The 23,207-nt window shown below is 39.5% G+C and overlaps 1 protein-coding gene across 1 annotated transcript in view; it reads left to right on the forward strand.

Annotated features, from left to right (window-relative positions):
• Positions 1-23,207, forward strand: part of sorbs2a (sorbin and SH3 domain containing 2a) — a 49,559-nt gene that overhangs the window by 9,488 nt on the left and 16,864 nt on the right. The window contains exons 3-14 of the mRNA XM_085162330.1: positions 8,498-8,553; positions 9,260-9,349; positions 10,555-10,581; positions 10,711-10,835; positions 12,458-12,874; positions 15,881-16,007; positions 16,359-16,534; positions 18,753-18,819; positions 19,524-19,574; positions 19,691-19,907; positions 20,047-20,161; positions 21,804-21,875. Of these exons, the coding sequence (XP_085018456.1) occupies positions 8,544-8,553; positions 9,260-9,349; positions 10,555-10,581; positions 10,711-10,835; positions 12,458-12,874; positions 15,881-16,007; positions 16,359-16,534; positions 18,753-18,819; positions 19,524-19,574; positions 19,691-19,907; positions 20,047-20,161; positions 21,804-21,875 (1,494 nt within the window). The 5' untranslated portion in view covers positions 8,498-8,543. The remainder of the gene's footprint in view (positions 1-8,497; positions 8,554-9,259; positions 9,350-10,554; positions 10,582-10,710; positions 10,836-12,457; positions 12,875-15,880; positions 16,008-16,358; positions 16,535-18,752; positions 18,820-19,523; positions 19,575-19,690; positions 19,908-20,046; positions 20,162-21,803; positions 21,876-23,207) is intronic.

The following is a 23,207-nucleotide window of genomic DNA, read 5'->3' on the forward strand; positions in this document are numbered from 1 at the left end:
AGTAGGATGCCATTTATTTTGCATTTGCTTCACTAAACACAACACAATAGGAAGGTTTTCTCTTCATCTCTTGGTTTTATTAGATTTCTATGTACCTTTTTTTTTTTTTTTATTGCTCTCTCCTTACACACAGAGCACATCATAAGTTCTGTATAGGAAGACTGAGATAACAAACCCACCAAGTGTCACATCCAATTCATTCTTTTTCTCCCACATCCCCGACTCAAAGTACCAGGGATTGTGTTACATAATTGCATTAGTGCTCTCGGGCCAATGGCTGTGCTCGTTAGTGTCGTTGTGATGCAATCTGGAGAACACACTCTCTGTTGTTTGCCGTATGGGCAGTGAGTGGGCACGCAGGGTCAGTGTGTTGACCTCCCCTGTCCATTCTTACAGCCAGAGGGGAGGGGGGTCCGCTAATGAGTGGCAAGGTTGAGCAAACAAGGCTGATAACAGAGACTTTGTTGCAAGTGGTTGTTGTTCAACTACTGGCAGTAATGTGCTGGTAGAACAGTAACATGGCACTGACAAAACATTCCTGCATCTAACAACAAATACTTTAGTGCTTTTGTGAGAGGCTTAAACTGTGTTCTGCTTGAGGATTGAATCTGTTCGTTTTGTACTTTAGAAAGGTTTTGTTTTTTTAAAGGAATCATTAAAGACCATTTATTCAGATTTAGTGGTATGGACGGGTATTTAACATACTTCTAACAAGCTGGAGTGTGGGGCCTAAACTGTTTCATGGTTTGAGTAATCCGCTTTTCTAAAGGGAAATGCAGGTCAGAAGTTTCTGTATGTAGGAAAGGCAGCATGCTGAAACAGTAGCACCTCAATCATATGAATGGGAAATGACCGGCATATTACCAGGAATCATTGTGATGTGGCCATTAAAGGATATTTAACACCGCTGCTCAGCAGAGATTTTGACACATGCCTCTGTGTTAAAGTGCTTAAAATCACCGTGACATGGATTACTCATCGCTTTCTGAATGTAATATTTAAATCTGACTTTGTTGCCAACATTATGGGAGGTTATTTTTCATTACTTTATTAGGACATTTCTATGTGTGGCTAAATGATGCCAAGATACTTGGAGTTTTAAATTAAGCATAGACAAAAACTTGTTTTTTTTATGTTCTTCATTATTTGAAAAAGGAAAAGGATACAAGCTCTTAAAGCTTCCTCTGCAGCTTTATTAAAAGGCTTATAAACTATTTCAATGTTTACTTTTATTAACATTTGTTGGGCTAACGTGGCTACAGTATCCATTTAAAGCACAGTGGGCAATTCTTTTTACTATTTTGATTCTTTCGTTTCTTTTACCACAATCCCACACTCCCCACATTTTTACCACAAAAATGCAACACTGAAGAAAAAAAAGCAAAACATTTGGCTCAGTTTCAGTAATTAAGGAATGAAGCAATGCGAAATCCTGCCTTTTTTGGAGGGGTTGTTGTCCCCGTCTGTTTGGTTTCAGTCTCGTCATGTCTTGACTGAGATTTATGTTGAATCTCCCGGGACCTTCTGTTTCCCTGTTTAAAAAAGGAGTTTGTTTTCTCTGATTCCTCCTCAATAGGTTTTCCAGATTTCTCTGTTTGCTGTTGTTGTATCAGCGTCAAATGCACTCGCTTGGCTGTTACTGATGCTGACTGTGTAGCATCCCTACAGGTAATACGCAGAGCACACATTCCAGCTCGTGTCCATTAATATTTCTGCTGCATTTATTTCTGCTCTATTTTGTTTGTTTGTTTTCTCACTGAAGCTTGTAACAAGCATTTTGAACATTGATAAAGCTGTTTTAACATTTTTCAATATGCTGAGTATTGCAATAACATAAACTGTGATTCATCACCTTTTTCAACTGCAAATTATGTCCAGAAAGTTATACTTTGTCAGTATCTTATTGGATAAGAAAGATATTGACAAACTTGTCTCACGTCTATTATTTTTTGCATTAAAATCAGATCAGAGTGGTTGTGAGTGTACAACGCCCTCAAGTTCTGGGTAGTCACCACAGGTTATGTGGCAGAACGTGGGGAAAATTCAGTACAATCACCAGGCTGCCTCTGACTTTTGGTGACGTACGGAGGCCGCTGTCATATTTTTACTTGTGTGACTGCGCCGTTAACTTGTTCTAAATTAAAAGGGTAACTTTGTCAAGCTAAGTGTGTCCAGTGTTTGTTTTTTTTGTTTGTTTTGTTTGTTTTTTATTTTTTCAGGTGAACTGATTTAATATAAGTTTGCTCATATCGGGATGAGTTATCATTTATAGTTTTTGATATTTGGTGCCCCTGTATTGATACAATATTGCCATGAAAAATATTTCAATGCTGTGTTGTATCAAACATTTTTCCCCACCCTTAGGGTGCAATCGGGCACATCAGCTGGTCTCCCCAGAAAATAAAGAGTAACAATAAAATTGGTTTGTTTGATTTACGCAACTTATGTGCACAAATCTCAACTGTAAACAGACAAGAAGTCAAAGAAGACATTGCTGCGGTTATATTTTGTCAAAACAGAGGCCCAAAATATCAAAGTCACTTTATATGGAGAGGCATGCCCAGCCTCACCTTCAAGTAAGCAGCAACAGCCAAACCAAGCTGGACATAAAGTTGATATATAGCTGTTCTGTTTTTCTGACATCATACGGATGATGAATCCGGGCAGCTCTGAGTCTGTTGTTCTCAGTTCTGTGTAAAATACAGAGATTTAATATAATGCAAATGCTACCTATTAAATGTATTGATTACTCATAGTCCAGTAAAGCTATCATATACAGTGGTCTTAGTGCATTGATTTACATATTTTTTCCTCAAGACCAATTGATCGTTTAAAGAGTAGGTACAGTTTCAGTCAGCCAGAGTTTACATTGGTTTAACTATGGCCTTTATGTTGATGTAAATGTAATTAAAGCTGCCACTGAAGCAGGCTGGTTTCGTGTTTTGCAGGACTGTGTGCACACGAGTTTCTGGTTGTATATGAAACACAAAGGTGTGGTCAGTGCAACTGTTTGTTTTGGTCTCAGATGTTCCTCCAGTGGGACCATCAGGGTCATATGCAACACTTTTAACAGATTTGCTACAAATTTTAATCTGTGAGTGCATCTTAGTGAGTGACCACTTCAATACCAGGACCTTTGAGGCTGATGTCACCTCATCACTAATGACCATTCACTCTCACCTGGTGATTTTTTTCCCCCATACACACTGTTCTGTATAATCTTGAACAGCAAAGTATTGTGTTTATAATAATTTTTTTTCAATGCAGTTATAGCTTATAAGAAAACACCATCGTAATAAGGTCCGTTTAGCAGGCACATGATATTGAAAAGTGCTTCTCTCAACTCTTTAAGTACTCCCCCTAAAAGATGGTGGCATGTTTATTCTTAAGACTCTTGTTTTGTTTATGTCAAAGCAGTCAGTGACTAACGGTATCCTGACAAACGCTTTTTGAGGGCATATCTTTATTTTTCACAGCATCCTAGCTAAGTGACTGTTGTTTGTTTTTGTTAATACTGGCAAAGACACTTGTTCCTTCCGGTCTTTGGTGGTCCAGCTTTGTTGTGCTGTCTCCGCTCGGATTTTATGAGATAATTAAAACAGCGCTCAGATTACACATGGAATTTCCCGTACATGTACTCAAACTTATCAGTTGTTTTCAGAAGGACATTTGTGTCAACACGTGATTGATCAAGTCAACAATATTAAAAGTCTTCCTGTTTAGCTTACCATGTGATGAAGGGAAGAAAAATTTAACAAAACGGCTCATGGTGAGAAGCTCAGATTAGCAAAAATGTTTTTCTAGTACTGGCACAAAACAACATACTTCCTCTTACAGTAACAGTCTCTTGTCTGTATAAAGTTTAAGCCCTATTAGTCCAATAATGTAAACCAGGTAGGTCTCAGAGGGCCACATGACAGACTAATGAGACTTGATGGCCCCGATACTGGACATCACAGCTTTCTGCAGCTTCTAGCTCTGAGTTGTATATTTGCTGTCCCACAGCTATTACACTCAGTAATTATATACACACTGGTCTCCAGAGTGGCCAACCAATGTCTAAATTACAGTCGGTGGAAAAACCACGGCAAAGTAAAAAAAAAAAAATGTCTCGAAAGAAACTTAACATACCAACATGCTTCAGCCTTTAAAAAGTAGTACAAGAATCGAAAATATCTCAAGTCCTCTTCTTTATTATTGAGTATTTATTTAAGGTTTTGAGAGCTGACAGAGTATCAGATGTTTGGTCTGTCTGCATTTATTCCCAGGCTTCCTTTTCAAGCAACACAGTAAGTATTTTAGAGGAGTATTTGCAGGATTATTTTGGAAACTTTCTTTCAAATAGAGTGAGGCACATGCTAAAAAGCTACTAATGGTCTATCCCAGGCTTTAGACAGGGCTGCTAGATTGTATTTAAAAGCTTTAAAAAGGTCTATATTGACAAGCAGGCGGAGTTGAACTGAGGTGTTGAGCCCAGAGCGTTTTACTTCCAGTGTGTAGCCTTAATATTACACCACGGCCACAGCTGCTGTGTCGCCGCTGATCTGTCCCCAAGAAACATGATGCTGTTTATAATCTGACCATCATTTGGACGCCGACAGCCTGCGACGCCAGACCCATGATTTACCCCTGGGTGCCTGCGCGTGTGTGTGTGTGTATGTGTGCGTGTTTGTTTCTGAGAGCAAGATTTATGAGGACACAGGGTATGAGGGTGAGGATTAGGTCTTGAGGGACAGAAAGTATCCCATGTTGTTTTCATGCACTCCCACAAATATTAGAATTTTATTTGCCAACCAAAATTAGCTGTGTTTGGAAGAATAAAGCAGTGGATATGGATAAACTAATCAAAGACATGGTGCTTGAAGGTTATGTCAAGAAGATTAAAAAAGAATTTGTCAGTAAACGTTACTTCATGATGAAAAACATGCTGATCCCATCTCTTATTGGGTGATAAGCAGGATACCTCTTGTAATTTAATTTATCTATTTAATGTACTCTTGTTTCATTCCATCTCAGGGTGAGTTTGCTTATATAACTGCTTTACTGTGGGTCTACCCTGCTCTGAAGCAGATGGACACAGGGCTGAGCAGAGGAAAGTATAGTAAAAATAATATTGTGTAACTGTAAGTGATAAAAGATTCAGCACTCAAAATCTCAAAGCCAGGGCAAAATATCTATAAGTTATGATAATAAAGATCTGTGGGCAAAATAAAAACCCTTACCTGATTTAATTTTTTGCCCACCTCAACATGTTACACACCTCTCGAGCATTTTGAGCTCACTGTGTAACTGCTACATTTGATCCCTTTGCACTTGTGCCTCTGCAGTGCATGCTGAATCTCCCCCATTGTCAAAGTGACTACCCTTCAGCTGGATTTTGAATTTTGGAAAGTGGTTGAAGTTGCAGGCAGCAAAGTCCAGGTGGTGAGTGAAGGTTGTGTTTGTGTGGCTCGAAAACACAGTTATAGTACAGCTGACGGTCTCAGTCTTGGGGTCGAGGAGATGATGCAGCTGAAAACTGCTTCTGCATTGCTTTTCTCATCAACGATGATGCTCCTTACAATCAAGTGAGGAGCATTATCAGGCCAAAAGGGTGATCTAAAAGGACAACCTTTATTGGGTGACTGGCCAAATCAGGTAAGGCCTCAGTCACACTGGCTTGGGCCATTTGGCAACCCCCTGGCAACCTCTGGTTGCTGTAGTCCAGACCTTCCCAAAGTGTGGAGCCCGCCCCCTAGGGGGGGCGCAAAGCCATTGCGGGGGGGGCGCGGAATGAAAAGGGGGGGGGGGGTACAAAACGCTTGGACACTGCTAGCATGGGGCGCCCACAGAAACACTAAGCAGGAGATGAAGCATAGCTGAATATGTTTCCAAACCAACTTCATTCTAAGCCAAAGACTAGAAAATATGGTGAAGCATATCTGCCCTTTGGTTTCACCTGCACAAGTGCCGAGGTCGGTCTCCCTGCAGAATTGGTTTTCCCTTCGTCAGGAGCAATCGCTGGGCTGTTTAAATCACGGACAAACAGTATCCCACAGTTGTTTATGTTTTTAAACCCATTTTGCACAGAGAGGCATTTTTTGAAAAATGTATTGATAGCAATGTTGAATATTATTACACATGAAAAAAAAACTACACGTAAAATAATCACACTGTGATGCCTCTGCCTTTGTAAATGGAGCGACAGTAACTGCGTGTGTAAGCGTGTAAAACCTGCAGATAGTCAGATTAACAGTATTTTCTCTCTATCTGCCATTCTGCAATTCATCTCATGTAAAAAATAACGTGCGCACAGCGTGACGTGAAAAAGGCACATACCTTTGACGTTGCGTGACAAACTCTGTATTCCTCATCCACACGTAAACGCAAAAAAGGAGTTTTCGGTGATTCGAAACGCCGTTTACGCGTGGACAAAACAGCTGCGTTTTCAAAAATACCCGTGTAGGTGTGGACGTAGCGTAAAAGAGTTCGTAGTTTATTTTAGTACTACCTGTAATTTATTGTAGATTACTTGTATTTGCTTAATTGTTTACTAAATGTTTGAGGTGTGAAATAAACCGCAATGGAGCAAAATATGGGCAAAATATGGGTGTGTGTGGTTGGAGGATGTGTTAGTGCGTGCACTCGCGAGAAGGGGGGCGCAAACATTTTTCTTGTAAAACAAGGGGGGCCCAGCAAAAAAAGTTTGGGAACCACTGCTGTAGTCTATTCCCCCAGTGTTGGCTGGAGGCATCTGGCTGATGCCTGATGAAATCAGTCGAAAAGAGGTTGTTGCACAGATGCCACTCATCTACAAACACTCGCTGTCTACTCTCCAAGCTGAGAAAGTTTGCAGTCCAACACAATCTGGAAACAAAGAATGTTTGCCTTCATAGTAAAAGTTGTTCATAACTGCTACAACCAACACGTTTCAAAACATTTACTATGAAGGAAAGTAGTCTCTATCCCCCGTTTGCATCACACTTCTTAGTTTTACTACTGCGTAGCAAGTAGTTTGTTACTATTTGTAGAAGATTCTGTGTCTTCAATTGGGAAGCAAAGCAATCACAAGAAGGTTTGTCGTGCAGCACTGTATACCCCTGCAATCAAATCGACTGTCAACAGGCTCCCACGACACACTTTTCCCTAGTGACTAGTGGTTACCAGGGGTCTCCAGTCTCTACGCCTGCGTCAATTGATTTCACAGCAGATGCTAGCAATTGTCTCCTAACCGATCAGGGATTATACATTTTTCCCTCATGGCGGGTAGTTGCCTGATGGTCTTTAGCCCCGAATGAGTTTTAGCTCTGTGTGACTGGGGCCCAAGACAGTTTCATCACACAAGCAATCAAATAGAATCTGCTGACAGGAAAATAAAGTCCCTGTGATGGTAGATGTGTTTCACTATGTTTTGTATTAGAAGTTAATGGTTGTAGCTGCATGTTTTTTGTCTTTTGTTTGTTGTGTGTACATAACCTACTTAGTTGTAAATGAAATGGTTCTGAGAGGCTGGTGCTGTAGTTACTTGTATAGTTAGCAGCAATAAATGTTTCTTAGTTACTTCAAACTTAGTCTATCATTAAAACTATTTTGTATTTATCTCCTTGTTAAGACTGGAGTTGTGAGTATGGTCTAATACAGTATGTACTAAAATGCTGGGTCATCCACCTCGTGCCACTCATTACTAGGGACAACTGCTAAGGCAGTTTACACATTTATGTCAGAATACAATTGCATACCGTCCCCCAAATAAGCACCAGTAAATGACAGCTGTAATTATCAGGACTTCACATGCTTTCAGAGAGGCCCTAAGCTGTCACAGTGTTGAAACAAATGTCTGGTGATACATGTGTTTTGTCGGTGAATATAATCTGTTTCATCCTATTTAACAAACTGGCAACATACAGCTATGGGGCATATAGCCCAAACATCTGTGCATTTCTCTCCTCAGCTCTAAAAATAGAAAGATAAAAAAAACAGAGTTAAACAGAATTAGGCAGTGTTAGCGATGTGAGTCTTGTTTCTTTGTAAAACAGGTGTGCTGTTTGCTTGTCAGTTGTAATGAGTCTTTGCCTTTGATTTGTGTCCTTTTCCTGTCACTTGTATATCCAATAGTTAACCGTAGCCATTAAAAAAAAAATTTATGTAGCTGTGTAAATATGATATCTTTTTTATATAGTTTATATAGTGTTTTTAGAAATCATTTATTGCTGTTTCCCAGTGAAAAATGATCTATTCCATGTTTACAAAATCCTATTATGCACCCAGCCTGCCATCATTTCTCAGAATGGAAACAAAGCCAAATTAGTGAGCACACTAAAAACTAATCACAGTCATATGCTTGGTTGCAGTAAAGCAGGTACCTCGCTACAGTTTTGTGTTTTAACACCGGCATCTCCAAAATCTGCTTTTGAGGTTTTACCCTCAAGAAGATCCATTTGAGGTCTTGGATTTGAAACTCTATTCAAACAGTTTAAATCTCTTTCTAAAATACTTTGTGTTTTGTTTTGTCTTTTAGGAAAGTGTGTGCCCCTGCTGTCGATCAGTAAGAAGTGCTCTTCAATATGAATACAGGTACAGTATATATCCAAAAACAAGTACAGAGTGCAGCGTTTACAGGATCGTTGGGAAGTCCCCCATCCACCTGTCCAATCCATGTCTTGCTTTTGTTTGGAAAAGTTAAAAGAATTTTGTCATGTGGGTTTATCAGCCATGACGGTGTACTCGCTAATGTCAGATGAGCATACATGAAACTTTTACTACAAAACAGTGTCTTATATAAGACTTCAGGTTATAAGTGTAAAATTGATTCATCTATGAGAAAAATGGGAGAAATATAACAAGAAAGAGCATGTTTTACATTTCTGCCTGTTGTCATGTCATGATCATAAAATCATTAGTTTGGGATTTTTTTATTTTTTGGTAATAACCCAATTCAGAATCACGTTGATTTAAAAACAACTAATGTCTCACTTTATCTCTTGTAAATATTTAGGTTAGTGGAAGCTAATGCAGTAGAACATATTGACTTTGATTTGTTCACTTTTGCAGTTCTCGTGTTTGCACAGCTTTTTCCTAATTTTCTATTGAGTGCCAGTAAAAATCAGCTACTTGAAATGCATGTGCTTTGCCTCCAAATCTGCCTTTGTTTGCAATATTGTTACTGTAATTATTATCTTCCCGGCTGAATGCATTTGTTTATGGCAGTATGCGCACAAGCATGTGCATGTATGCTTCAGCTTTTGCTTCTATGATCATCTGCCTGGCTGTGATTTCTCAGATAGCGGAGGATATGCTCGCAAATGTGTGGCCTTGTCACTCATGCTCTCTCCCATGAAGAGGGTCCAGAGCTCACCAAATCTAGCCACAGGTACTAACACTCACAGACATACAAATGAACATAACTATTTCCCAAAATAACCCACATAAAAGGCCGCTGCAAGTGTTGGCTGAGCCAAACTATCGGTCAAGGACATGAGGTACATCTAAGTGGCTTGTTGTTGTTGAAAATCCTGTTATGGCTTGAACATATTTGAAATACTTTGAAATAGGCTGTGGCTGCCTCAGTATGCTTAAGCAATGTTTGGATTGTGGGATGCTATTTTTCCTAATCGGTTCATTGTGTAATTCTTTCATTTCCTTTTGTTCATTAACTTTTGCTTCCTTCACTCATTCATCATATTTGTATCTACGTGCTGTTATTCTTTTGCTTCTTCTTTGTAAAAGTGATATTATGTTCTCACATCCCACAATGTCTTCTCCCTGTCTATCTGTATATTACCTTAATGTTTTTAAAGGGTTTTTTTTAATATATGTTTCTTTTTTTGGTTAGACATTACACTGTTTCCTTGACCTAAGCTAAATTATCCTCAGATCCTGTGTGTACAGAAAATGGCATCGTTAATGAAATGTTACACAAGATTCACCACAGAGTACTATTGTTTGTGAGTTCAATGTTAAATTAGATTACAGTTATTTGATTGTATTTTTAGTCATAGGAAGCAAGTTCAGTCACTGAAACAAATGCTGATATCTTTTTATGTCAGGAGTTTGAAATGCAGAAAAAAAAATCATTTTGGCATAGATTTTGATATTTCAGTTTGATAACTGTCTCTATAGAGTCTCGATTTCTTGATTTCTTCCTTTTAGATAATTTTAAGTTCATTCAAAGACATTTTTAGGTTATCTCATATATTTTCCTAAAGCTCCAACTTGCCTTTCTTGAAGTGGCTCATAGTGGATTTTACCGTTTGCTTTAGATGATGCTCCTGTTACAGCGTGAAGCGTGAAAATTGCTTCAAGAATGAGTTTTCTGTCTCTATCCTTTAAGCTGACGGGAAAGCAACCTCAAGAGGAAACCCACAGACACGTTGTAGCATGCAGGGGGGAAAATCATTAGCTGTTAAAAATGCAGTAGAAGCAGTTCTTGGTAATTAGATGTGAATTGTATCTTGATGTTTAAGAGCTTTTTAAAAATGTTTGCACAGTAGGTGTATATTGGAGTTTGTTACAGAGATGAATGTAAGGAACACTCAGCCATGTTGCTTATTATTGCTGTGTCCTTTTTTTCCCCAGGGAGTGATTCTCACTCATCGGACTTGGGTAAGTGCCTGATGCTTTTGGTGATTTCTGGTGGACAATCCTAACACTGCTGTAAAACATCCCACAGATCCCAGCAAACTTGGTCAGAAAACATTAGAGTAATGGTAAAATTACTAAATTTATCTTCAGATTCTTGGCGGTCACACAGCGCAACAGACGGCCTTAAAAACGGAGATGCTAGCAGCTCATCGCTTGCTGCCAAAGGCTTTCGCAGCGTCAGACCCAATCTGCAGGACAAAAAGTCCCCCTCACAGGTGAAACATCATTCACAGTACACTGACAGACACTCGCGCATTTATTTCATTGTTGTTGCTATTTAAAATTTAATTACAAGTGTAATTTCATGACGTAATGTGCTTCTGTTGGCTTTTGAGTGTCTGAGTGGGGAAAAAAGTTATTTTTAACGTCATTAGGAATTTGGATAATATACATATATTGTTGCTGTATTCTGAAACAAGTATTTTAAACTTTCTGATCTCATGCTTTGTGCTGATGCTTTTTTTTCTGTTTTGTTTTTCTTTTTTGCTGTTTGAACTTACATTGGTTGGCACTTTCTAATTGGCTAACAAGGATATCAGTCCATTGCCATTGCCACCCCCCAGAAAAGAGAGTTTTCACTTCTCGCCTGCAGGCACTAATCCTCAAAATTACAGTTCCCTTATTGGCCTGGCTAATGATTTGTGTCCTGGAATGCTAACAATCACTAAAAATGAGCAAGCAGTCTTGAAAGAGTCCTACACTGTAAGAAGCACATCATCCTACTCATACTCAGAAACCAGTGCAAACACAGTCCAGCAGCTGAATGAGTCCGTTGTCTCGAATGACACACGCAATGCTAATACAAAAGAACGCAAGGTGTCTTCCCTTACACTAACCCCTGTCACCATCCCTGACCCTCCTGCACACCTCAATTCTTGTGTTGATCTCCAACATAAGACCCAGACCACAGGGTCCCCTCCACCCACTTCCTCACCTCCACAAAGAAGTCCCATCCTATCTCAACCCGTGACACAGACAGCTTCGATTTCTGTCCGCTTGGACAAAGAGAATAAAAAAAATCCTGCTTCATCTAAGACAAACTCCAAAGTGGAACTCAAGGTCTCAGATCAAATGGCAGCTCCAGCTCCATCCCAGGTGGAGATGACGAAGCCTCCTCCTGCAATTCCACCAAGGCCCTCTCCTGCAAAACTGTTGGTACATAATTGACTACAGACCGGTACAGCAGAGCAAAATACACAGTTGTGTTCATTTAAAGGTCACTTTAATCCAGTCACTGGGTTTATGTCTTGGTGACATCAAGACTGATTAAAGGGTAACACACCAACTGCATCATGTCACTTGGTTGCAGTAGGTCCCCAGAAATAACAGAAGTAGTCAAGCTACTATTACAGTGATGGCCTAAATTCTAAACTAGCTTATTTTCTTATATGTTGAGTCTGACTGAGGCATTCTGTTAAAGCAGATATACCGTAGGGGTTTTAATGCATGTCTTCTACTTGTGTGTGTTGCCCTTTAGTTCGTTCTTGTTCTTGATAATACCTTCCACTGAACCAAACAGTGATTCTACATTTGTGTGAACTTGTACTGCATTTTAACCAAGTGTATAATATGTTGTACACCACAGTTAATTACCATGTAATCTGGTGCTTTTTCTGTAAAGTGTGAACTAACAAAACATCTTCAGTTTCCAGCATTAATGCATTCAGAAGAGGGTGCTGCAGCTTTATGACACAGTGTGGTTTCACAACAGTAATTCACCTGTTGTCACATGTTATTTTTACACATCCCTTTTGACACCATGTCTAATAAATTATATCACTAAGCACTCTCCTCCTTTCCTCCTTTTCCAATGAATTACCTTTTATTTCAACCTCAGGGGCCTCCCTCGCCTGACCCCACAGCACGGCACTCCCCCTATCGCTACCACAGCTCAGAGTCACTTGACTACCTGTCAGGTCTAATGCCCAAGGCACTATCACCCACTCCGTATGTCCCAAGTGGAGCTGGTGGCACAGCTGGTGCGGCCAGCGGGCCAAGCCACGGCGCAGTCAGCAGTGTGAGCTGTGCCTCGCCCTCAGCTTCCCCCGTTACCGTGTCAGCTCTCAGCCACTACTCGACATCCACGGTCGGTCTGCTGGACGAGCTGCAGATCTGTAGCCTGGACTCGCCTGTCGCCTCACCCACACCATCGCCCACTCTGAGCCATGTCTCTACCTACACGCCCACTGCTGGCCGTGATGATGTGCTAACAACCTCTGTGGCCTCCACTGCTGCAGCAGCCACTTTCACTAATGTAATTATCCAAGTCACCTCTATAACATACATCATTACAAAGAACAGTTGGTTCCCACGCTCCCTCCACTCATTTTGATGGCTGAATCAGAACTCTACAAAGTGTGTGATCACTACCAATTTTTAACTTTCACTAACTGTTAGCTACACCCTGCCTGTCAGATACTGAAATTAAATCCAGCCCTCTTTGTTCCCTTATTATGTTACTGTCTATACTCATTCAAACATGTCTATGCGTGTCTATATTTCTCCTTCTTTTGTCGTTTTTGCCATTGTGTGCTATTACACTGTTTCTTAAGGCCAGTTCATATCAAAAATTCATGATGCAATGAAGTGATTTTTCTAAGGTGAAGGTGAAGTACTCTGCTGGAAGCCATTAGCTATGGGTTATTAGCGTCTAAAAAGACTGAACTCCTGCTGTTTTTCTTTTTCTTTTTTTTAACACTGCAGCATGTGTTTGGACTGTAATTATGTGACCATTCAGCTCATTATATTACACTGCGAATAGACATATTCTGCTTTATTGTTTCTCTATGTTATGCTAGGAGAACATACATGTGTATGCTGTGTTTGCAGTTATGCAAGTATGATATTGAAAGCAGTAGATTTCATTTTGGTAAACTTGTTTCTTAGTATTTTAATCTAATTTTTGCCTTTGGTGAGAGCATGCAGTGCTTTGCAAATGTATGTAACTACACTGCTAATCGCTATGTGGATAACAAGTGTTTGCAAAAGTATTCTAAATACAGAATCCTTCAAACCTTTTTTTCAATGAGATATACAATGTTACCATGAGAAGTTAATTAGTCATTTTTGTTGTTTCTTCCTGTTAAAAGGGAGTTTTTCCTTCCCACTGTTACAAAGTTTTTGGTCATAGGGGGGTTGTCTGATATTGGGGTTTTCTCTATTATTGTAGGGTACCTACCTTACAGTATGAAACACATTGAGGCACATTGGCGCTATATAAATAATACTTTATCTTTCTGCTATATGACTACTATGACTAAAATATCATATTGGCCTTTCTTTATTCAGGATATTAAAAAATCATATTCTAATAAGTAGCTTTAATTAGTATTCTCTGTGTAAATAGCTTAGGGTACTACAGGCAGGCAATCTCACTTGAACCTATGTATAAAAATAATAAGTGCGTGTGTTTTTGTTTTTTACATAATTTTATACTACTCATATGACAACATAATAGCATTGTAAGCCAAGCACACTTAAAGCAATTAGTTTTTTAGTCACTCTTTCTTTGGGTTAGCTGAGTCGAAGATGATGGTGCTCTGGCTCTGTAGTACATCCCTCTTGTTTCACCATGAATCTTTGGTGTGAACAGGCAAACTTTAAAACTGAAATGCACTGCTGTGAAAAAGTATTCGCCCTTCATGAGTTCATAGATCTTTGCTTAGTTCTCACAAGTTTCAGAAAATATAACTATGCCACCCACAGCAGCAAGTATAACTGTCAATGATCTGTGTCAGATCGCTATGAAGGAATGTTGTCCCACTCTTTGAAGAATCATTTCAGCTTTGTGGGGTTTCCAGCATGAACAACCTGTATAAGGTCATGCCAGAAAGTCTCAATGAGATTAAAGTCCAGACTTTGCCGTTTGGTTTGGTTTGGTTTGTTGGTTGTCTTTTGTATCCAAGTCTTGGGGATCATCAAGATGTTTTCTGGTAAATGTGAGACAGTCGCTCTGTTCTTTTCGGTCAGCAGTGATTTGCTCGTTGGAACTCTCCCATGGATGCCATTTTTTCCTCTTAGTAAATTAAATCATCGTTTAAAAACTGCATTGCTTTTACATGGGTTATCTTTTTCTAATGTCAAAATTTGTTTTATGATCTGAATCATTTAAGAGGGAGAAATTTGGGGGAAAAAACAAAACTATGAAAACAGGAAGGGGGTAAATGGTTTTCACAGCACTGTACAGTCTTTTTATTCTTTTTCAGTTAATGTAACTTCTTCCTGTGGCATATTGAATGGGAAGAGCATCCCATTGTAAAGATATCCTGTCCACTATCTTGTTTATGTCAGATATTTGTTAACTAATTAATGAGATGTGTGTGAATGGGCTTACTGTCTCTGTTTTAGTCTTTTGTTTATTTTTCTTTTTTTATGTATTTTATGTACACTGTGACATGTTTCAGTGAGTGACCCTTCCCCCCACTAACTGTCTTTATGTTTTAGTCACTTCAGATTCACAACTTACTGTGAATCACGTTCACTGTATGTTCACATGTCCATCCACTCTTAATCAGAACTGGTTCTTTTACCCGCTCTGATTGGAACAATGTGATGACTAATGTTGGATGGTAAGACTTTGTAATAGCCATTGCTAATAAACCACAAATTGATTGTTAATTAATCTTTACTAAGTGGTTAATTTACTATAAATAAACGATGATTTGTTTTAGTTTTAATGAAGTTATAACTTAGATTTAGTAGCTGTTACATTATGATGTCACCAACACAAGCAACATTTTATAAACTTCTGTTTTGTGTTTATTGCAAAACCGCATTAGCATTTCAGTAATGATTAACCTGCCTGTTCTCACTCCTGGGGGATTAAATACTGCTGTTTATTCAACTGTGCAGGTGTCTCACATGTATGCACAAGGTGTCCTTTAGCCTTGGTCTTATATTGGTTCCTTGAATATTTACCCAAACCACAATCTTTTCATAAACATATGCAGTATTTTGAGGGCCTATAACAAATGTAAACAGCAAGTGACAATAAAACTACACACCGACAGAGACCACACAGACGTCACTGTCCAGGTTCCCAACTCTTATGATTTTTAGTCCACTAGTATCCATCCTTAGCAATGGTTATCATGAAGTGTTACCTGGCGGCTAATCCTTTTGTTTCCACAATTTTTTAAAAATATATATATATTATGTTAAGCCAATGTTATAGAGCTTTACAACCATAAGTAGTGTAGGTTATGTCTGCTATTGGTGATTTTCTTACACTCCCTGTTTCTGGGTTTTGGGTCACTCCTAGGGCCAGGTTCTTTCTCACGCAATGAATGGAAGTACTAGCCACCCACATAGGCCGCTGTCTCCCCCATCATATCCTCCACCTCCTGTCTCACTCCACACGGGGCTTCAGAGACAGAGCAGGAGTTCAGGTGAGTCACTGATCTATGGTGATATGCCTAAAAAGATTGAAAGACATTAGACTTAAGACTTAAGACTACACAAGCACATGCAGAAAATAGAACCTAAAATCAGTCAGATAATTGAACTGAAACATCTCACAGATGAGCAAACGTTACATCATTGCAAATGTAAAAGGATCTTTACAGTGTAACTGTAAACGTTAAGATGCTAAGTAAGGTGTATGTATCTATGTCTTAGGATTCATATATAATCTGTATCTGTAGAAGTCTATCCATTACAAACATTTAACTGGAGCTTGTGGAGGACCTGTATTACTAACACGTCTGTCTCCTCTTTCTCTGCTTCCTTCTCGGATCCAGAGGGCAGTGAAACAGTCACCAGAGAGTCTGTGGTGTCAGGGCACACCAGCATCAGCAGCACTGTGCCCATTGCCCGTTTCTCAGAAGAAGAAAAGAAGGTGTCGGTCATTAAAGCCCCCCACTACGAAGGCATCGGCCCAGTTGATGAGTCAGGCATTCCTATCGCCATCCGCACGGTGAGAGAACTCATACAGGGAGCTCAACACATTGCTTTCCAGTAGACCTGCTCTCGTAGATGCTGTAGTAAAGCAGAGGAGTTTCTTTGAAGCCATTTTCTCCTGCCTTCCTGTGTGAACAGTTTTTTTTAAGCAAGGAATTACTTGAAGCTGTCAACAGCTTTTGACCCCATGTTCAAAGACTCTCTCCCACTCTCACTATCTCAGTTTCGCTTCCTTCTGTGTGCTAGTCATGAAGATGAGCTCAAACAAGGTCTTTGCTTTGGTACTACAAGGTCCTTGCTGATTACTTGTCAAGGAGCGTGTCCCTGTGTGTTATCTCTGTTAAAGCTTTTTGTGTATTAACACTTCACTCAGTTATCGGTTGGTTGAAGAGCAGCATTTAAAGGAATGCATGCTGAGCTACAAAATGAGAGAAAGAGAAATGGGGAGAATAAGAGACGAGCAATAAACGAAAAGAGTTGAAAAGAGACGAAAGCAGGAGAGAAGAAAAACAGATGCTCCTTGTTTTAAGCGGGCAAACATTTTTGTGGCCACTCTGTTTGGTAACCGTGGAGAGTGAAGTGGTAATTGGTGCGTCTCTTGGCTGTGCCAGTGCTGCGTGCACAGTCACACACTCTTTCTCTGTGGAGCCAAACTGCCTCCTCTCTGACCGGAATCCAGGCACATTGTTTAGTGCTACTGAATAAAGAGAGGATTAAGTCTCTCTGCCATTTGATGGGTCTTTTTTTAAGTGTCTGTTAGATCTATACTGTTTACACAAAGGCACACATACCAGGGTCTCTCCTTGATTCTCCAGCCACAGCAAGCAGAGCCCCCGCTTTGGTTTTGTACCAACAAGGATTCGACACCTTTGTGGTTCAAAACTGAACCTGCTGAGGCAGCTTGACTTGAACATACACACTGATAGTCATACCAAGACAAACTGACATAGTAGTCATTCAAGTAAGTGATAGTGTATCATTTGTGGCTATTTAAACTATGCATTTAAATATTCTGACCTTACATAAACATCATGTTTTTTGTTTTTTCAATTGCTCATTTTAAGATCTCAAAGTCATAGTTATAAAGAAGGACCCCACAGCCCTACTAAGGGCTGCAGCAAGTGTCTGATTTTAGAATATTAAAAAAGTAGTTGCCCATGCTACAGTATCGTTTGTCCTGTTGACACTTAATCACACTGAGAAAAGCGTAAAAAAGGAGTGGTAGATACAGGCCATATGCTAATAACGGATCATTTTAGCCCATTGCTAAGTAATGATGTCATGTAATAATAATGTACCATGCATAATTTGAGTTTTGTGTATACATGTTGAATGTTATTCTCATGAAATTAAACCTATAAGATGCTTTTATAAGGTGTTATAAGCCATTTTGTTTGCTTGCAAAAATGACGATATAATAGCTGATATAACCAAAAAATGTCCTAAAGGTCTCTGAGGAATACACAGACACAAACAGAGGTTCCACATATTATCCACATATTTAAACACTATCATCGCCAAATATTCTAAAAATCTGTTTTTTCACAGCTCTTGTGTTTCTTTTCATATGAATATTCAGTGTAAGTTCTTGGTGAGACTTGTATGGTTACTGAATATTATCAAAATTTCTGGCAAACTGATATTCTGAAGCTGTCTAAACAAAAGACTATCTTAACCTTTTAAAATGTTAACAAATGTCAAGTGAAAACAGTTATACAAGTTACAAACACACTATATGTGAAAAGCAGCCATACAGAGCAGGAGTTGTGTGAATAAAGCAACTTTAGCCAGTGGTCAGACACTAGCCTGATATTAGATGTAGGGATGCACCAACTAAACGTCGGCCAGGGTTTCATAATTAGTGCTTACTTAATTTAACGGGTTTGTTTGTTTAATCAACAGAAAACAACAACACACAAGCAGCCATGACAGAATAACCTTATTGGCAAGCAAAATAAATATTTCTTTAGGATAAGACGCAGTCTTGGTTTTATTCTTTATATTAGTTATATTTATATTAGTATTAGTCTGTTTATATTAGTTAAATTATTTATATTATCCCTGTGTGAAGTATAAATGCTTCAAAAGGCTTACTGTGTTTTTTCAGCTCTAGAATGTCCAATAACATGTTGTGAGTCCGTTTATTTTTGAATTTATAGTTTCTAAATTCAGCCTTCACATTTCTGTTACATTTAACGGCACATAACTCTTTATGGTTATTTCTTTGTCTGCAGACAGTGGATAGGCCCAAAGACTGGTACAAAACTATGTTCAAACAGATTCACAAAGTTCACAAAGCAGGTAAGGCCTCTGCTGTAGCGTGCTGAAATGATGTGCAACTCATGTGAAGATTATTAGACATTTCATGCAGAATTGGTCATGTATGCATGCTATTTGTATGCGTGTGCATATTTTGTGTGTGTGTGTGTGTTTGCATGCCAGTTCTCATTAAACCAAAAGACCCAGATGATCCCAGAGCTCGTTAGATTGTGAGGAGGAATGGAGAGAAACCTCTAATAAACACAGAGCCATCCTGGGAAATCTGCTCTAATTTTGTGGGCTTGACAGAATCACAGAATCAGTACAAGGCTTGTTTGTTCTAAACTGCTCAGCCTTCTGCTACAAGAGCACACACAAAAAACTCATGCACTCTCAGATACACAGACTATTTCATGGGTGTGTGCGCTGAGAACTCATCCAAAGGCTCATTATGGTCTTGATGCATTTTATTTTTGTGATTTTACTGGAAGCACAGGCAGTAGTATGCTTTCCCCATCCTGCAACCTTGATTCGTTTTAGTCAGAATTTCAGTCATCTTTCATCTTTAAAGTTCAGAAAGAGTTCTGGGAAAGTGGATCATGTTGCTTTGGTGCTTTTAATATACTTATAGCTGAATAGAAAATTACTTGTGTAACTGTTCATTTCCAGGCTGGTTAAAAGTGCTATCTTTGAGAACAAACTTGTACCCTGTGTACAATCAACTGTTTTGTACATTTCCTCTACAGATGACGACTATTCCGACACATACAATGCTTCATATGCTCTCGTAAACAATGGTGAGACCTGCTCCTGTGTATTTCCTAAAAATCAATCATTCTTCCCAACCTTCCTTTCTGGCTTACTGGCCTTGTTGCTTCTGCCTCCACTCTCTCCTCCATCCTGTCCTTGCCAGATAACTACAGCCTGTCATCCAGCACCACCATGGCCCACCCTGCCCCTCGGACACATACCTACAGGCCTCTGTCCAAGAGCCCCTCGGATAACAATGAAGGGCATCTTGGACCTCGGGAGCTTTCACCATCCCCTGTACCCCCACCCCCTCCACCCATGCCATCCCTTCTCCAACTGAGGGCGAGAGACAGTGATCGCGAGAGGGACTTGACAGACGCGTAAGTGCAAACTTTCTCAATATTAACTAATATTGATGATATATTGATATGCTATAATATTTTTAATAATCTTTATTTTAATGTCAGTTATCTCGAGCGTTTTTTCTGAAAAAGCATGTGTTTGTTTCTCTCACACCAGCAATGAATGGGGTCCTCCAGACCGAAAAGTGGACACGCGAAAGTACCGCGCAGAACCCAAGAGTATTTTTGAGTACGAGCCTGGGAAGTCCTCTATCTTGGAGCATGAAAGACCAGTGAGTAATTTATTATTTATTTATTTTTAAATACTGAAATTCCCACCCCTCTTAAAATATGCAGAGACATGCCTCCCTGTTTATCTTCACCCTGGCATCGTGTGAGAACGGCGACACATCAAGTGATTTCCTCACAGTATTTCTTGGTATCGTTTGGTAGAAGATTAAATAATTCAGTCACTGCTCAGGCTGTTTTTAGAGTGAAAAAATAGTCACAAGCAAGAGCGCCTTTTTTGTTGTTGTTGTTGAAACTTGCTAGTCTGGTAGACAGACATTAGTATGTCATTATATTGTTGGCTTTCACATGGCTCTCCTGTCAGACACAATGTGGGCGTTAAAAGCTTCCAGTGCTTACATCTGCTAGCGACAGTACTCAGTGTTAATGTTTGTGTGGGGTGAAGGACAAAGCACATAGCAGGAAAAAGATGCAAAAACTGACTGTGTTGACAGGCGGGACTGAAAAAAAATAGTATTTGAGATTAGGACGGAATAATGAATAATGTGTTACAAATGAGTTGTCTTTGCAAAAAAAAAAAAGGAATAAAGGAAGCGTTTTGTGGATGTTTCGCAGATGTTTAATGTGATGACTGCTGAGAGTGCTCCCAGGGCAATAATGCATGAGTCAGTTCCTGATAGGCAGAGGTAATAAAGGAGAAAGCTGTAGAAGGACCCACGCTGTCTAATGTGCTGCTCGGTATAATTTTTTTTCTCCATTAACCAAAGTAAAAAAGTGTCCCCCCTAAAACAACCTGTATGTTGATGACGCACCCGTTTGGGTAATTATGGCCTTTAAGAGGCAAAAAATGTTTTTCTGTTACTCTTGTTCTTTAGATGTGTGTGTGCAAGTGTCCCTAATGCATTTGTGTGATTGGCAGTCTCTGCGCCAGGCTTCTGTTTTTTTTTTTTTTCCAGGGTGACTCATCCATCTGAAAGCTGAATTTTCTTTTAAGCCAGAGATGTAGCACTACAACACCTACAAAACATCTCCTGGCAGTTTTTCATTTGGCATGAAAACTCCATTTTATGTGGGATTGGGGTTAGAAAGAGCAGACAGCGTGGTAAAACACACAATGCCATCTCTACAGTTCAAGTAACAGTAAATGGAAACAAATCAAACAAGCTGACCTTTTATTTGAACGTGTCTTAAAAGGCATCAAGACATACAACAAAACTAAGGCAACTAAAACATTAATATGGACATCATTTTAAAACATGAAAAACATCTAAATGTTGTCTTTTTTCATTCAAAAACATTCACTTCTGAGTGGTTCATGGTGCTGTTTGTGCTTGATGTTTATAGACTGTATAAATGCATACAGCAGCACAAAAGCGTAGTCAGCTACAGTTATTATTTACATGTTTAGCCTGAGCCCTTTTTGGATTGTGGCAGTTTGTTGCTCTAGACTGACTGACCACTGTACTGTAGAAGTGAAACTTGAGCTGTAAATGGGCTCTGCTGCAACACTTTTGTTTCCATGGGCAAGCCTTCATCCTGGTTCATCCTGTGCCCATCTCCCTTTGCCACCTGTGCCCATTCCTAACCACGAGGACCATGTCTCTCTTTGTGTGTGACTTCTTTCCACACTTCCTTTCTCCTGTCTTTCTTCTACTTCCTCTCTCTGTCACTGTCATGCTTTCCCAGACCTATGATGACATAGATTTAGAGAACGAGCCTTGGTATAAGTTCTTTTCCGAGCTGGAGTTTGGGCGGCCGGTAAGTCAGGGCCTAGCTACTCCTTTAAACACAACTCTCTCATAGGCATACACCCACTATCTCCACTCCACCCAGGACTTTTTTTTTATGTCTGTGCTATTAGACTGGGTGGGGCTAGTTGTTTGGGCATGTGATACTTGTTTGGTGCGTGTTTGGTGCCCCCTTCCTTACCCCCAAAACACCTTTGTGACAACTGCGGTATATCTCTATGCTGCTGGGGTTTTTGGTTCTTTGACTAGCAGGCACTAAAATGCTCCCACGTGAACCTGGACACTTTTATTTCAGTTGGTTCATTTCTGCATCTTGTTCAAAAATAAGCAGGAAATGGTTTAAAGGCAGTGGCCTCCAAACGTTTGAGATAACTCGAGGTCATGAACAGTCAAAACATTAATAAAAAAGATGCAGTAGCAGAGATTCTACTGATATTTACTTTTTGCTCTAAACTCTTTCTTAAATAATTTGTGTAATTTTGTTCAGTATCTATCATACAGTACTTTGCCAAAGTCTTTAGCCACTTCTCAATTCTTCATATTTAGCGTCTAAGAAGCCAGACTTTCTTGTAATTTCTTTAGTTCTCTGGGCTTTCTGAAGTTTTTCTTTGGACATTGGCTGCTTTTTCAATCTGCTTTTTCATTCCAGTCATTCTGCATCACCATTTTCAGAAGAATGTGTTTTTGTTAGCTAAGCCTCACAACGCTGACCTATGAATCATTCAAGCATGAAACGGGCTCTTAAGTCAAGGAATGAATCAGTGTTGTCTCTACACATATGACAACTTGGCAAAGAAGCAGTTTTAAATATTACCTTTAGGCACTTTGTTACTAGCAGCCTGTCACGAAAAACACATCATTTGTTCCCATTTCTTTTGCTAAATCCATGAAAATAGTTGACAGGCATAACATAACATACTATTGTTGTAAAACTTGGTGTGCAGTGTGAGTTTTAAAATTTCTAGGAAACTGGACAAGTTGGGGACAAAACAAGAAATGACCTAAGAAGGCATTAAAAAAAATGGTTACAGCTAAAAGTCATGTCCTCGAGAAGTAGGAAAAAATCAGTAAAGACCTGACAGGACCTGAGAGATGCAGCTAATCCTTCAGCTGATTGGCAGCAAGCTTTATAGTCATGAATCTGAATTTGAAACTTTTTGTTCACAAATTGTAATCAGTATGTACATAGGAGGTCTAGAGAGAGGTACAACAGTGTCTGCAGCCATCTATAAAACACAGTGGAGGCACTGTCATGGTTTGGGGCATTTCAGCCAGTGGTATTGGGCGAAAGCGTCTGGTGGCTTCATTTTTCAGCATGATAATGACCTCAAAAACAATGCCA

Source organism: Neolamprologus multifasciatus, chromosome 6 (assembly GCF_963576455.1).
Source record: "Neolamprologus multifasciatus chromosome 6, fNeoMul1.2, whole genome shotgun sequence".
Lineage (NCBI taxonomy): Eukaryota > Metazoa > Chordata > Actinopteri > Cichliformes > Cichlidae > Neolamprologus > Neolamprologus multifasciatus.